The 16,725-nt window shown below is 49.4% G+C and overlaps 1 protein-coding gene across 1 annotated transcript in view; it reads right to left on the bottom strand.

The window, feature by feature from the left end:
* Positions 1 to 15,834, bottom strand: part of Sel1l3 (SEL1L family member 3) — a 106,404-nt gene extending 90,570 nt beyond the window's left edge. The window contains exons 1-2 of the mRNA XM_012516619.2: positions 15,790 to 15,834; positions 3,052 to 3,622 (exon numbers count right to left, since the gene is read on the bottom strand). Of these exons, the coding sequence (XP_012372073.1) occupies positions 3,052 to 3,325 (274 nt within the window). The 5' untranslated portion in view covers positions 3,326 to 3,622; positions 15,790 to 15,834. The remainder of the gene's footprint in view (positions 1 to 3,051; positions 3,623 to 15,789) is intronic.
* Positions 15,835 to 16,725: the final 891 nt, after the last annotated feature.

Raw genomic sequence — 16,725 nt, 5'->3', positions numbered from 1 at the left:
CTGATGCCAGAGCCTGAGCTTACCCAGCAGGGCTGGACAAGAGGCTGCAGATTCCCCTGCCGCCCAGTCGCCTGGTGAGGGCCTGGCAGAGGAGATGCAGCCACTGGTACTTCTGGGCACACTGCCTGTGCCCGAGGCCTACACCACAGCCTTCTCCTGCAACATCTGAGCATGGAGACCTCTCTCTGCATAAGCGAAAGCCAGTCAGGGGTGACTGCAGTTCGTAGGCAGAGCTGTCATAGGGTCACCAGGTACCTGACACAGCAGACAGCCCCAGCCCTTCATCTGTGGGGACAAAGACCATGACAGGACGGAACATGACAGGTGCCCAAGGCTCAGCACTGCGTCTCACTAATGTGATTTGATTTCTGTCCCATTCATTCATCAACAGCTAAATAAAGAACAGGCCAGGGTGGGGCCCCTCAGCCCCGCAGCCAACACCCAGAGCAAAGGTGGCAGGGGCACCTTCCCGCGGCAGCTGCCCGTGCTCCTGTGACTTGTGCTTTAAAGACAGGGAGAGGAAATGCTCTGCTTTTTGGTCAACAAATCCTTGCTACAGGAACAGACACCTGGCTTTAAGGGTGCACGAAGCTCCATTTGGTAATTTTAATTCTTTGAAAGGATTTTCCTCTGCGGTAGGATTTGACTACACTGGCTCTAACACCAACCCCAATGCTCTGAGAGGTGCGGAGAAAAGCCCTTGTGCACAGGGGAAGGCACAGCAAAAGAAAGAAAAGATGTCTCTCGTGGGAAGGGCCTGCTCAGGTGCCTGAGAACGGAGACCATCCATAAATGATTATATTTGGAAACTTGCACCTCGCGATTTAGTCATTCTTCAATGAGAAATATATAATTCTCCTAATGTGAAATGGAGTCATTAAGCCCTGACAAAGTCCGAGGCAAAGTAAAACAGTGGCTGTGTGCACCCTGCGCCTCCCTCCTGCTCGGCAAATTAGGTGTCCCCGTGGAAGGCGTCCTGGAGGGAAGTGAGCAGCGAGCTCTGCCTGGAGGAGGGCTGCACGCTGACTGAGAAAACGCATCCAGCTCGGCTTATTCCAGACGTGAATCATCCACCCGACTCGGCCTGAAGTGTGTGTATGCAGACGGGACCCACCTGCTAGATGTCTCTAAGGGCAGTACACAGAGAAGAGGCCAAATGTGGAATAAAACTGCAGACACACACACACACACACACACACACACACGCACACGCACACACATGCACACATGCACACACGCATGCATATACATATGAAATCTAGTAGTGGTGGGGTCTGGTAGCACATGCCTACAATTCTAGCACTCTGGAAGCTGAGGCAGGAAGATCGAAAGTGCAAATTCAGCTTGGGAAACTTAGTGACTTAGCAAGTCCCCGCCTCAAAATTAAAAAAAACAAAATAAGGGCTGGGGAGGGAGCCCAGTACAAAAAAATAAAAATAAATAAATAAAACCAAACTGGTAAAATATTAATTCTGTTTGGAGTTAGTGGTATTAGATCAATGATCGTTCCCTGATTTTGATACTGTGTTATGGTTACAGAAAAGACCAGTGAGAGAATCCAGGTGACAATGCGCAGGACTCTCTCTACCAGATTCGCCACTTCCCGGTGGCAATCTCAGCATAAAGTTTCTGAAATGCCAGTGTGCTGGTGCAATGGCACGTGCATTAGGACCGATGCCAAGAGGTGGACTAAGCTCTCATTTTGTGCAGCCACTTTGTGTAGACATCACTTCCCCAGAAATCCTGGCCTGAGGTGCCAGGGAACCGAGCCCTAGCAGAAGCACACAGAGCACGTGTCCTCAGGTCCCGCTGAAGTCCAAGGCCCCAGGCCACGGAGCCCAGCCACAGCCAGGACAGGCTCCAAGTCCACCCACTGCACCGCGGGACAGAGGCTCAAGTGTTGGGGTGCATCAGAGTGGCCGTAAGATGCTGACCCCCACATCCTAAGTGCATGGGGGCCTGGGAACTTGCACTCACAACAGGAGTACAGAGCGGTGCAGTCCCAGGTGCTCTTTCAGAAATGACAGGGCTGGGGGTGGGAACCTCAGTAGAGAAGTAGAGCTGGCAGAGCTCAGTGGCCCCCCAGCCACGTGGTCCTCCTACCCATGGCACAACCTCAGACCTCCCTCTGAGTGCACCCTTCCAGAGGCTTCCTGTCCTGAGGCTAGGGGTGGCTGAGAGGGCTCCAGGAGCCTATGGGCAGTGTCCCATACACACTGTCACAGCAGAGCATTTAGTGAAAACATAGAATTAGGGATTTAGCACCATCCCAGCCTCTTTTTACTGAATGCTGATGGAATGCTAAGTAGTTCTGGCTCATTCAACCCTCTGAGGGAATTAGTTGTTATTCCATTTCATAGATAAGAAAACTGAGGTATGGAGAGCTCACCAATGACACAGAGAGATGGTGGCAGAGCTGGACTAGAAGCCAGGCAGTAGTTACCAGACAACCTTTCTGTCTGACACAAAGGCTCCTCCAGGGGCTCATCCCCTTGGGGATAGAACATGCTGCTTCAAAACAAATGAAACTCCGAACTGGGTGTGGTGGCACAGGCCTGTAATCCCAGCACCCTGGGAAGCTGAGGCAGCAAGACCCCAAGTTCAAGCCCCAACTCAGCAACTTGGTGAGAGCCTGTCTCAAAACACAAAGTTAAGCAAGGATTGGGGGGTGTAGCTCGGTGCCTGGGTTCAACACAGGAAGTCAGGGGTCGCGGGGGAAGCAGGGACAGCAGGAAGCGCTTCCCAGTCTTTTTAGGTCCATGGTACGAATGCTTCTTCCAACTTAAAGCAGATCTGGCTCCTGCCCAGCCCCTTAATCCCTCCCTCGCTTTCCCCTCCCATTCTCTTCTCACCTGGCGTCTCTCCTCTCTGCAACCTTTTCTCCTTTTCTCCCCAAAGACCAAAATTATAGACTCCAGATGCTCTATGTATTCCTTGCCCCCAACCCCTGCTGCTAACCCAAGCATCATGTCCGTCCCCGCCCCCACCCTCGTGACAACACCGGCTTCCTGAAGCAACGAGGACACGGTTCCTACACGGCAGACGACCTACCGTTCTCCAGCGGACACTGTGGAATCTTGTGCGCCCAGAGCATCCAAATATAGCGCATGTTCCAACCGAGGCACACCTGATGGTCTTTGAAAGGACGCTCGAAGGGCGGGACTGTCTTCAGCAGAGTGTAATTCCTCGCCACGGCGTGCGGCAAGTTCTCCTCCCATTTCACGTTCAAGTCCGTGCCGCTGTCTCTGTGAGTAATCCAGGCCCGCAGTATCACTGCGGACACGGAAATGGAGTGTCGGATGAAGTAGTCATCTCTGTAAACCATAATGCTTGGAAATTTCACACGTACTATTTGGGTCCTGCTGGTGTGAAGGTGCTTCTCGTTCTTCCAGCGCTTTTTGTACACAGGGATGCTGCTTCGGAACTCGGAGGAAACAACCGCTTCCAGATTGACGACACAAGGCTGGGAGCATAAATACTCAACCGAGACTTCAGACACATTGCGAACGTTTCCTTCAAAAACAGTAAAATAAATAAAGTCTTTGTAAGTCGGGCTCTGCTCTTCTCTGGGTATTACCGATGTCGTCAGGGAAGTCTGTCTACCCAAAGATGGTACAAAATTCTGAAAAAGAGAAAATATATAAGAAATAAGGGACGTTTAAAATAATCATCAATTAACACAGGCATGCCTCACTGTTTTCATTGGGGGGACAATATTTGTAATGTGAAAGAGATGTCAAAAGCACTACTGGAGCATTGGAAACACACACACACACACACACAAATGAGGATCAGGCCACACTAAACTCGCCCTTCCCAGGCTCAGTAGCATCTACTGATAAAACACAACTTTTTTTTCTTTCTTTTTTTTTTTTTTTTAATGTATTTAGTACAGGGTCTGTCTACACAGATCAGATTCGTAGTGATCCGCCTGTTTTCAGCCTTCCAAATGCTGGGATTATAAGCACGCATTTGTAAGTCGGGTGAGGCACGCTACACTTAGTCTCAGTTGCTCTCTCAGTGCACCCCAGGGGCAGGGCCGGCATGGCACACCAGAGATCAAACCCCGTGCTCTAGTCCGCTGAGCTATCTGGCTGGCCCTAAAACACAACTTTCAAAGTGACTACAAGGCAGTCATTTCAGAGCTGGCTTCCAAAGGGAGGAGCCAGTCCACAACAAATCCAGCAGCGACGGAGCCTGCCTTAGAACGAAAAGGAGACAATTTAGCTTCAGATGTCTTCATACTATCATCCTGACTTCAAATGGTGGACAGATGCTACCAAATCAAAGGCAGAGAGGCAAGTTCAAAGGGCACCCAAGAAGGAACTGTCCCTCTACTGGGTGGGGATGCCAGCCTGGCCCCTTTGTCTCCCTGAGGTGCAAAGAGCATGGATGGACCAGCAGGTGGTTCTTGCTGCTCCACGTCACACAAGGCAGCTTGGACCATGGACTGTGTCCCTGAAGGCTGCCACATGTGCCAAGAAGGATCTCAGCTCTGTATTTGCTTGGCTAGTTCTCCAAATGACCAAGCCCTCCAGGAAGCTTGGTTATGAAATCAGAGCAGTGCTGGGAGAGGGAGGCCCTGAAATGCCAGGCAGGCGAAGAGCTCTTCTAAAGATGACTTTGTGATTCAAGTATCTGCAGCATAATAGCAAGAGGGCTACTTTGCATCACTTCACACCCATTAGGACAGACACTATTTTAAAAAAGAAAAGAAATTAAAAGTTACAAGGACATGGAGAACTATAACCTTTGTACACTGCTGGTGGGAATGTCAACTGTAACCGCTGAGGTGGGAAACAGTAAGGCAGTTTCTTTATCAAATTGCAACATACAAAGCCACATGATCTGACCCAGCAATTCCACTGCCAGGTATCTACCCCGAAAGAGTTGAAAGCAAAGACTTGAGGGGGTATTTGTACACAGGATTATTTACAATATCTAAAAGCAGCTGAAGTGTTTGTCAGTGATTGGATGAATGATAAAATCACATGCACGCGACACAATGGAGTGAAATCCTGCGCAACACAATGGAGTGAAATCCTGACATATGCAGTAACGCTGAAGACCCTTGCAGGCTAGCTAAGGGAAATAAGGCAGACACTGAAGAGCAAGCACCATAAGATCTATTTACACCAGAGGAGTGAAATTCAGAGACAGAATGCTGCAAAAGGGCGGCCTGGGCCTGAGGATGGGTTGTGTGTCACAGGTGCAGAGTTCTAATGTCACTGTGAAAATGTACTAGACAGAAAGTGATGGTGGTTTTACAACGGGTAATTTACTTAACACCATTGAGCTATACACTCAACAGGGCTACAGTGGCATATTTTATGTTAGGAGTATTCCTACTAGGTGTTTAAAGAGAAAAGCCTCTAGTATCCTTCCAAGACACAGCCCCCCTTTGTTTCATTTCTCTTTAGCACTGTGGACAGACAGAGGCAGGCGAGACCTGAAGTTTGATCTCAGGGAATCAGGTCTACAGATAGATACAAATAGTGGTAAAGACAGTATATGGTTAGGGCTTGGGTCAAACAATAAACAGGCTCAAAGGGGCACAATGCCAGGAGATAGTAGTACTGAGAGCAGGGAGGGTTAAATTAGCTTCATGGGGCCGGCCAAATAGCTCAGTGGTTTAAAAGTGCATGCAAGCAAGCACAGGGCCAGGGTTTGATCCCTGGGCCTCTGCGCTGGCCCTGCCCCTGGGGTGCACTGAAACAGCAATTGAGACTGGGCATGGTGGCATGTGCCTATAATCCCAGCTCTTGGGAGGCTGTAAACAGGTGGATCACTATGAGTCCAATCTAGTAGTGAGACCCTGAACACCCTGTAGACCATTCCCTAAAATAGAAAGAAGAAAAGGAAAAAAAAAGATTAGCTTCATGGAAGAAACAGCTTGTCAGGTGGGCTTTGAGGGATGAAGAGGAGGTCTGCAGGGGCAAACACTAGGGGAAAGCAGGGCAAAAGGGTGGGGAGATGGCAGATACACAAGCCTGGAGGCAGCTGAGTTTGGCCAGGTGACGCAGCGAGGGTGGAGACACAGACAGACAGGGCTGTAGGAGGTAGAGGAGAAGCAAGTCCCAGCTCTGGAGAGCACCGACTCCCAGCTCAGGAACTCAGGCAGGACTGGCAGCAAAGACCCAGGAAAGCAGCTATTGTCATCGAGAAACAAAGCTAAGAGTCCATTAGCAAAACAAGGAAATAAATGGCCCAGTCCCCTGATGAGTACACTGTCACTTGTCCAAGTAGAAAGACCAAGTCAGACTAGGCCAAGCTGCCGCTTTAACCCAGAGGCCCACAGGGATCAGGCAGGTTACCTGCCCCACTGACCGGGGCGTAGCCACTGCTGGGCAGCAGTCGCCACGTGGCCAGCCACGCAGTGACCACCAACAGCATGAATGCACCCGCCCTCCAGCCCAAATACCACTTGTAGGCATTTATCCTACAAACAGCACTCAAGTCGGTACAAAATGAGGTACGAACAGATTTCCTCACAGCTGTACTATTTGTAAGAGCAGAGGATGGAAAGCTTAAATATCTATTCAGTAGGGACTGGCTAAATAAAAGCCAGTACATGCACCCCTGGAGTACTACATAACTATAAACACAGAACGATCGTGTGCAGATAACAGAATGCTCTCGAAAGAGCTTTTGGGGGGGGAGGTGGGGTGTTTTGTTGTGTTTAAGCAGATTCAGAAATGCCATATTGGATTACACACACACACACACACACACACACACACATAGTTATTTCAATAAGGGTAACACAGAGCTATGCATTGCACTGTATCCCTTATCTTTTGGATTTTGCAGCATATGAATATTCAGAAAGGGGGCCGAGTAACCTAAAAAAGTGAATGTGGAAAATGTGTTTTCCACAAATGGCAGGAAGAGAATGGAGGGGTTGGTTGTCCCTTTGGATTAGTCATGGGAAACTTGTGGGAAGAAAGACATAAAGCGTGCTACAGTCTACACTGTCCGCCCCTACAGCGGGAGGTTTGTTTTATGGTCTCATTTGTACTGCCAGATTACAGGGAGAAAACAAACATAAAAATAATTTCATAATTGGAAATGGAGAACATTAGCGTGGCTGAGCCCTGGTGTCGCCTGGCCCCTCCCCCACTGTTGAGATGAGGAAATGACAGCCCAGGGTGCGAGTCCCAGGTGGCCCATCGCAGGGCCTGCAGGCTGAACACACACCATCCAGGCTGCACGCGCTGGAGCGAGGCGCCCAGGACCAGTGCCCAGGCTGCGGAGCAGTCCTTCCTTCCACTGGGACCCAGGTATGCTCAGACCAGGACGCTGCTGAGACAGGGCTTTTAACCATGGGACAGCTGCCCTGGGCTACCCAGCCATGGCAGTGGCCATGGAAGCCACAAACAGGTGGGAGGGACCAGGACGCTTCCTCACCAAATCCCACCCCAGCAGACTCACAGGGGGTACTGAGTCCAGGTTGGGCCACTAAATGTCGTGTGGGGCTCTTTTCCAAGGAATAACTTCTGCACATCTCCTCCTCATTCTTCCCTCGTCTACCTTAAAACTCACCAGCCTCAATCCTCCACTTTGATTTTCCCTGTCACATCTGTGACACCACAAACTCCAGTGACAACCTCTTTCAAACAAACTGCATCTGACTTCGCTAGATTTCATTGCGAAGTTAGTGCAGTTTGTAACAATCCAGTTCATTCCTTCACATCTGATTGCTAAAAACACAACCCATCACACTTTGCGACATCAATAAGCACAGTGCAGCACGAGGGGCCGGGTCTCAGTTTTGCTTGATGAGACAGCTGGTGCCCGTGGAGGTCAGGTAGGCACACACACCACGCCTGCACCTCGCCACGTCCTCGCTCCAAATTCAGTTTCAAAGAAAATCTCTATGTACTCCCATGCATCTTATTTTATTTTCACCTGGCTCAACATCTCAAGCACAGTAAAAGTAAGCCCAAAGAGCACCAGTGCTAGACATGTGCTGCCCAGCACGGTGGACACACGGCAGACTAGACACTTGTAACGTGGCTGGACCTAGCTGAGCATAAGCAACACAGATTTCAAAAGTCTGAAATACCTCATGAATGATTTTGGTCTTTATAGTGTGTTAAAAACTAACATTTGGGGGCCAGGGAGATGGCTCAGTGGAGTAAGCGCTTCCCTGGCAAGCATAAGGACCTGAGTTCAATCCCCAGTTCCACAAAAAAAAAAAAAAAAAAAAAAAAAAAAAATGGACACATCAAATGAAATAAACATTAGAAATAGCAGGGGGTTTCTTTGTGGTAACCACTGAACATAGATTCACGTATGTGGCTGAAATTACCTACTGGATGGCCCTATTCTACATTTGAGATCAACAGACTTTTTCTGTGATAAGTGGCCAGTTTATATCCAGTCATGCCTTGGTATGCATGGGACATTGTCCCAGAGCCCCCCCAGGACATCAAAATTTACAGATGTTCACATCCCATCTATAAAAAGGCATCGTAATTGCATACAGCCCATGCACATCCACCCGTATACTTGAAGTCATCTGTAGCTGACTTACAATTTCTAATACAATGTGAATGCCACATTAGTAGTTGTTATGCAGTATTGTTTGGAGAACAAGAAAAAGTCTCAACTTGGTCAGCACAGATCCAATTTGTGTGCGTTGAGGGGTGGTCCGAGATTGAATCTGGGGATGCTGACCCTACCAGGACAGAAAGCTAACTTACTTTACAGGTGTTTCGGACCACTAAGTATAGGTCTCTGCTAGGACACTCTGCTGTGGCCTTTCTGGGAGCAGACAAAGGGTGGACATGCAGTGTGTCATGCGTGGGTGGCTGTGGTCACAAAGCCCTGGCCACAAAAGCAAGCAAGGTGGCTGACTGATGGATGCATGGGCCATCGTTTGCTGCATGGTCTATTTTTCAAGCTTCAATCCTTGATAGAGTTTTGGGGCACACAAAGTGGCAGAAGATCTGCCTCCTAAGGAGCTGCTGTGCAGGAGAAGGGGGTCCTAGCCAGATTTCACGCCTGCAGAGTCTGTAGAGTTCTACTGCGTGTCTTCTAGAGTTCTCCGGCAGTGGGAGTTCACGTCTTGTTATTGCTTACTTCATAAACAATCTACGTTGAATGAGAATTGGAGGCTAAGCTGGGCAAAGGATACAATCTATCGGACTTCAAAGTTGGGTAAGTGTGGATGACAGTTCCAGGACCAGAGGAACAATTTCAGAGACTGGGTAACCTGTGTGTCGCCCAGCAGGGATGAGAAAGAGAATCTCTACGATCACCTAGGCAGCTCGGGCAGGGCACAGTCTGAAGTCCTCGAGGCCTGAAGGTCTTCAGCCTTGTGGCAGCTCTGCAGTGAAGGGAGTTGGCTCTGCCTGGCTTGGAGCAGACCCAGGGGCAGCTGCTACCCCATGAGTGGTGGCTACCTCCGCTATGTACAGAACCAACACCGATTAGCAACACATCACACTCTAAATATTGATTAATCTGAAGCTGATTTCCTGGCTCAAGTCATGTGTGTGGTTATAAGCTGTTTCCTGCCAGGAAAATAAGGCAATTAACTTGAAGAGTTCCAGCTACAGGCATGACACGTGTCCAACCTTCATAGGTATTTCCACATGCCAGGATGCATTAACAGGAGCTAAAAAATTATCCGCCTGTGCTTCTGTCTAGAAATTATGAAGTCAGAGTCCATGTCACCATCATGCCTCCAGCTTCTAGGACAGAGCTTGGCACACACTAAGAATTTAGTTAAGTATTTCTTGGTTCTGGATGTGCTGATTCCCGCCAGATGCCTCGGTGGTTTGTCTCATTTGCTACTCCGTGGGCCCGAAGGGCTCTTGCCTATAAATCAAATACTTGACCCAATCTTAAGGTAGATTCCTCTCATAGGAGGCCAGGTTTCCTGTGCAGGGCAGTTCCATGCAGCCCCCTAATACCTTCCAAGGAACCCTTGCCATTTGCTCTCACCAGGCCCCTGGGGATCCCAGATGACCTAGGGACTGAGATAAAGGAAGGTGGCACTCTGAGACTCACCTCCCCATTTGGGGTCTACTTCTCTCCACTATCTTGTGCTTTCAGACCTTTCAGACAATGGGCCTCCATTCTGGAACTTTTCCATTTTCATACACCAAAAGTACAAATTAAAATTTTTAAAATTTCCACTCCTCCCTCCTGCTGGACTCCTGCTCATCTGTCAGGTTCATCCACGTCAACGTGATAATGAGACAACACAGAGGCAGCACTGCAGAGCTGCTTTGCTACACCAGCCTTGGAGAGAAAGCCTTAAAAGCACAGTGCACGTGCTCTGCCGCACTAGGCACAATGTTCTGAGTGAAGGGGGAGCATGCGTGTCCCTCAAATTATTCCAATTAAGCAGCCACAGAAATGCTCACCTCGAAAGCGGCCGATCTGCTCTGCACACCCCGAATTGGAGCTGATAGATGCCCAGGCCTTCAAATACCTGTCTCTAGCAGAAATGAGGCTGAATCAAAGTCAACTTTGATGATGTCACACATGGTCACAAAGCATGGGCTCTGTTGCTTTTGTGTGTGTGTGTGTGTGTGTGTGTGTGTGTGTATGTGTGTGTTTTAAAAAAGGACTGGATCAGTTCACATGTTTGGGATAGGAGACCAAAATTTAGAGACCTGAATACATTCACTTGGCCTATGTCTTCAGAATAGAAAAAAAAAACAGATTATCAACAGGGTCTAGACTTCTTTTAGGATGACTGCACTTGGCTCCTTTACACAAAATCAATCAGGAAAAACTCGATTCAAATAACCCTGTGCTAAAGAGCAGGGAAATTCAGCTCTTTTCTCTATATGGCCCACTTGTTATTTAAGGAAGGACAGAGACTGGAAAATCTTCAGTCGTTCTGCCTCGCTCCAGGAAGTTCTTTGCACTCGCACATGTGCCTGGGCAGGCCTGGGCCACGAGCAGAGATTGAACAGTTGGGACTCGCACTCTTGCCTACCCCCACCCCATCACTCCACCAAGAAAACCTTGGCCCAGACACACCTTCTCTCCAAACTGGCCGGATCAAACTTTGCTTAGGTCAAAAAGGTAATTGTATTGGCTTAAAAGCCCTATTTTCTCCCAATTTCTGCTGACTAGATAGAAGCAAAAATTCTGTTAATGTCAACAAAGCATGCAATCAAGCAACATGGACGATGATGTCAATACAGACTTTAAAATCAAACTGCGCCTTGGGAAACATTTTCCAGTCAAGCACTGCTCCTTCCTAGACCCGCAGAGTTGGCCTGGGAAACCATCGCAACAACAATCAATACCCCTGGTTGTTTACAGCCCATCCCAGCACTATTCAAGGTGCTGCTTCTTTCTAACTCCAATCTGACAATGGTGACTAAGGCTGATCTGGTTTTATTTTCTTGAGGGCCTACTATGTGCAGCCATTGAGACAGGTGTGTTAAAACTTTTTCCTCACTCCCTCTTAATGTCATCCTCTCACATACAACTTTAAAGAAATTCTCACCACTAAGCTCTACCCAGAAGTCCTAGGAGACGGCATTAGTGAGTAAGTAACTTGCTCAGGGTGAAGCAGCCACTGAAAAGCAGCACCGAAGTTCAAATGCTTACTGGCTGATTCTAAAGTCAGAGATGGTGCCGTCTAGAAACACCCAAAATTATGCTCTCAGCTCAGCTACTTGCCTTGATCTGTCATCACTTCCTGGCCACAGATGAAGGAATTCTGAGAGGTAAGCATTCTCCTCTGGGAGGAAGAGGACCTGTCCACGTGCCTCAAGTCTGGGGGACACAGATGTCACTCTACACATAGACACATGGAAATGAGGCAAGTGGCTAGCCTAAGGGACCCTCCCCAGGTGGCTGGGAGGCCAACTATGCCCCACAGAACCTCGTCAGCAATTCTTCTGATGCGTCACAGCCCTGCTACCCTTGGTCCCTCTTGGAAGGATGGGACGTGCCAATAAACAGGGCACTGGAATTCACTTCAGGCTATTTATGGACTCCTCGAGAGTCTATCCGTCTTCTCGGCCAGCTGCCTGGGTTCTTTATTTCTTCTCTTCCACCTTTGCTCTGGTTCCTGCACTTTTGCTAACAGGATACCAGGAGAAATAGGCAAAAGACAAATACCATACATAGCAGGGAGATTTTACGATTAGGATGCACAGGGAAGGAATGGGCTGCCGTGAAGTTTCGGGATTAAGTCTGTATTTCAAACAGCTGTAATCACTCTTGCTCCCGCTGCATGGCGGAGGGTCTCTGCGCTTGTTTTGATCTCCCCGCATCTCGTGTGGCACACCCAGTGAGGGGTTAATGAATACTCCTGACGGATAGTGGAGGACATGTGGCCACTTAGAGACTCCGCACAGCCGCAGTCTGCCAAGCATCTGTACGTATGTCCACGCTGCTAATATCCTCTTATTTTTTTGTCCATTGGTTATCCAGAAAGTGCAAATGATCACCTTGAAGAGGTCAGCACCATAACTGACATCAAGATTGGCCACTGTGAGATTTATTTTCTCACTTAAGAAAAAAGTATACAATCGAGACTAGAGTTCCAAGTGGCCCAGGCTGCCCTGCTGAAGTCCCAGTGTCATGACTGGCTGTGTAGCTGTGGCTGGCACCGGCCTAGTGCAGAGCAAGGTGAGCACTAATGGCGCAAGGAAGCAGCAAGGGGGTATTTGGGCAGGGTGGCCCTGCGTGGAGTAGGCGCCCGGGCCCCGCTGACCTCGGTGGATACAATTTCGTTACCTGTGCTTTCGAGGCCCTCATCCTCACAGAGAAAGCTCTCTACGTCTTGACCTTTGCTGACCTCTGAATTTTCTGGCAGTCACAGGAGCCTACGATCATGTTTTCAGAAATCTGCTTGGCATCGTTCCGTGACTTATCTTTCAGGCCTCACCACAATTATTCATGCTCTGGCAGTATCCTAGCTACAGTCACAGTCCTCTTCGCGGCCTGATACTGAAGGTTACTCCGTCCCAGCCGGCGCAGATGGGGCTCCTCTCCTCAGCACCGCGAGGCTGGGCCTTGGGGAGGACACACACTGTGGGCCGTGGCCCAAAGCCACTTCCAACCTCCAGCCTTCTGGGCAGGCTAACGCAGAACACGAATCAGTCCCCACATCAGCGACAATTTGGCTTCTGATTGCATTCCAGTGCACACTCACTACACACTTGGGACACATGTTCACACACACCAAATGTGAACCCCACAGGCTGCCTCTAGACTGAGGGAGACACAATCTTTTACCTCTCTATTACCCATCGCAAATATTCTCTGCTTTTTTTTTTTTTTTTTTTTTTTTTTTTCTTTTTTTAACATCCTGCTTCTATTCTGCGGTCCGTGCTTCCTGCTTTGTATATTTTAGGTTAGTTTAGACATGACCTCACATCCTGGCCAATTGCACAGTAGCTTCTAATTGCTGGAGCTCTGCTAATGGACTGCACATTTATGCATGGGGGGAATAGGTTACAAGCGGCAGAATCCAGAAGGCAATAAACTGGCACTGGTTCAAACTAGGGCCCTGAGGTTAGGTGGATTTGGTTTAATCTCAGGCTATCTGTGTGGCCTAGGACAACTTACTTAACCTCTCTGAGCCTCTGTTATCCTGTCCCAGTGGAGATCATAATGGCTCCTACCTTGCAAGGTTGTTTCTAAAATTAATAGTGAATAATGCCTATAAATGACTTAGCACAACCAAGCTATTATTATAATTACTCATTAGGCTTCCAAATGATGGAAGGGCCTTCTCCTCTAGGGTGTACTGTAGCTAAGATCTGCCCAGCTCTTCCGCTCCACCTCTATGCCTTGCCCATCACTTCCTGCAGGAAGCACCGCTGGCTGAGCGCAATGCACACAATAATGCGTCTACACTGTTTGTCACTCTTCGAGCTTTTCAGGTGTTTCCCACAGAGGCTGACATTTTCCCCTAATTCACACCCAGAACTTGTCCAAGACCAAGAAGCCTCTACTTCCAAAACCTCCAGTAGATTCAGGGGAACACACCTGGAAAGCACAATACGGCATCTGGCCAGGCACTTGGCTTAAAACACGGAGACCACCTTCAAAGTCAGGCTGCTCAGTCCCGGTGGGCACAACTCTGGCGCAGATGGAGCATGGCTGTCCTGCTTAGCAAAGGCTTTGCCCTCAGCAGCACACGGCACCCACCACAAGGAGGTACAGGGGCTTCCTGGCCCATCCGAAGTGGCCTCTGGGCCGGGCCTGGAGATCCCCACGTGGAACTTCCCAGCCCACCTGTAGACAGTGCTGCACATTGTGCCGGAGCACGTCACGTCTGCTGCTAGGGGTAACCAGAGCGCCTCCAGTGCAAGGATCATCTGTTTAAACTGAAGTGCTGTCATTTGTTATGGCATTTTTATTTATGAGTGTGTGTGCTGTAACCCTGTGGCATAAATATTAAATAATAATATCTCTTGGGTGAAAAAAATCACTCCTGTTAACTGACAACGTCTTATGAAAATATGAAGTAAACCCAACCACAAAATTTGGTATTACTTGATTTCTGAAATATCAGTGAAGGAATGCATTGCTCAACAGGTAGATGCAAAGGTAGAATTACAATTTCCATTTTTACAGCCCTTGCTTTAAGAAATGCAAAATCCAAAAGGTAAAGAGTGTTTAAAAACACTTGGACTGGGTGTCAATTTTTGGTAGAATCAAAATCTAATTCCTGCCAGTATCTTTTAGGCAGTTTTTAGCCTGTAAGGAAAAAAGACTCCAAATAATGACAATGTCACATAAATGAGAATTCTGGCAATGACACTGCTCAATTTTTTTTAGTATTCTGTGAATCTCCTATTACATCAGTTTCATGATTCAGCATTTTCCATTTCATTTATTTACAGTAATATATGGCAAGACAACTCTAGGTTTCTGCAGGATCCTGGAACATAAGGTAGGCTGGGCCAGAAGGGTGCCGCCTTCAGTAAATTGACTATTGTTTAAGATAATTTGAAAACAGGAAAGAGCAAGCCATGAAAGGAGCTGAGAAATCCACCCTCTTCTTCCCCCCACCCTTCCAATGGTCCCACTGACTCTAGTATTTAAAATGAGTTGATTCTGAAAAATAGGGTACTGCCATTTGGTGATGAGTAAAACTGAAGCCAGAAAGTGTGCCAACTGCTAACTCATATGCATAAGCCAAACATAGTCTCTGAAATGACAATGTTCAAGACGCAGCTAAAGTCACCACCACTCTGGCAGTAAGCCTGTTCCAAAGAACTAGATTTTCTTTCTGGCATCCACAACTTGGCTGAGTGACCAAAGAAGAGTTGAGGAGCGCTGAGCATTCGAGGTGCGTTGGTGTAACACCGTCCGGGCTAGGGAGACCCGGCAGAAACTGAAGGGAGGGTCGAGAAGGATGGCACGCGTGGAGAGAAAGGGGTGAAGTTGGGCTTGGGAAGAAGGAGATTTGGAGGAGACAAGGGGGAAGCCCGCAGGTGGGGAGAGGGCTGGAAAGCGGGCGAGGCAGGAGGGTAATGAGGAAAACGAGGGGCGCTGGCAAGGCTCCCAGGTGGGGTCGAGGGTGAGAGGGTCCCTGGGAGGACCCGGCGGGGTCCACAGCGAGAATGGGAAGCTCAGAAGGACTCAAGAGAGAGTCGCCCCGCAAGTCCGGCGCACGCGCCTCTCCCGGAGCCCCGGGCTCCATCCAGGTGCAGAGCGCCTGCGGCTCCGCGGCGGGGAAGAGCGAAAACTCCCAGCGCCGTCCCCGCCCCGCGTGGCGGGGGTCCCCGGCCGCCCTCACCCGCGTTCTCAGACCCCGTGAGCAGGGGAGGACCCCGAGCAGGGTTCAGCTCTTACCAGGTAGCACAGCAGGAGCAGTGCGCCGGCTGGGCGCCCCCGGCCGCGCGGTGCGGGTCTCCTTCCGGCTCGGTCCGCTGTCGCCCGGGGGCGCGCGGGTGGAAGGAGCCGTGGGGGAGAGGTCTCCGGCAGTTGGGGGCGGGTCTGCCGGAGAGGCCCGCTTGCGTGGCCGTCCGCTGAGCTGCGGGGCTCCTTGTTACGCACCGGCGTGGGACCCACGCAGCCGGGTCGCGGGCTTCGCGCCGGCGTCCTGGCAGTGCCTCGTGGTTTGCGTGGACCTGTGCCCCGTGGGACGCCGTGTTCGTCAGAGGCGAAGTACGGGCTGCCTTAGGCGATCCCGAGCGCCGAACGCGCCTTCATCTCGCCACTGGCTGCGTCCTGTCCTGAGAATGGGGCGGCGCTCAGAAAGTGGAAGATCTAAGTTGACCAGTACTCTGGTTTCAGCCAAAAGCCTGATTTCTAGCATGGCAACAGAATGCTGTGGTTTTTCTCAAAGTGTGGTTCACTTTGTTTAGTTTCGAGGGAATGTCTCAGGTTTAAGCCTGAATCGCCGTGGGTTGTCGATTCTCGAGATGAGGGTGGTGTTTCATGGAGAAAGCTCTCATTGGGCTCCTCCCGCAGCCGCGGTGACACCAGCGAACTCTGGTTTGCAGAAGGGCTTCGTGCAGTTGCCCTTTGGTCTCGAGTGACCGAAAGGAGTTTCGAGAGCCAACACCTAATAGCATTAGTAATCAGTGATGATTCGTCATGGACATTTTTTCTTTTTCAAAAAAGCATTGAATATTAAGTTGATACACAGTTGAAGATAATGTGAGAGCAAAAGAATAATGGATACCTGGTGTAAGCAAAGAACAGTATTCTGATTTCTTTTTTAAGACCCCGGAGCCTCTCCCTGACCCTGACACCTCCCTGTTCTGAATTTCCCACTTGTAATCC

This window comes from Octodon degus, unplaced genomic scaffold (genome assembly GCF_000260255.1).
Source record: "Octodon degus isolate 3935 unplaced genomic scaffold, OctDeg1.0 scaffold00006, whole genome shotgun sequence".
NCBI lineage: Eukaryota > Metazoa > Chordata > Mammalia > Rodentia > Octodontidae > Octodon > Octodon degus.
This window is presented reverse-complemented; position numbering and strand designations above follow the sequence as displayed.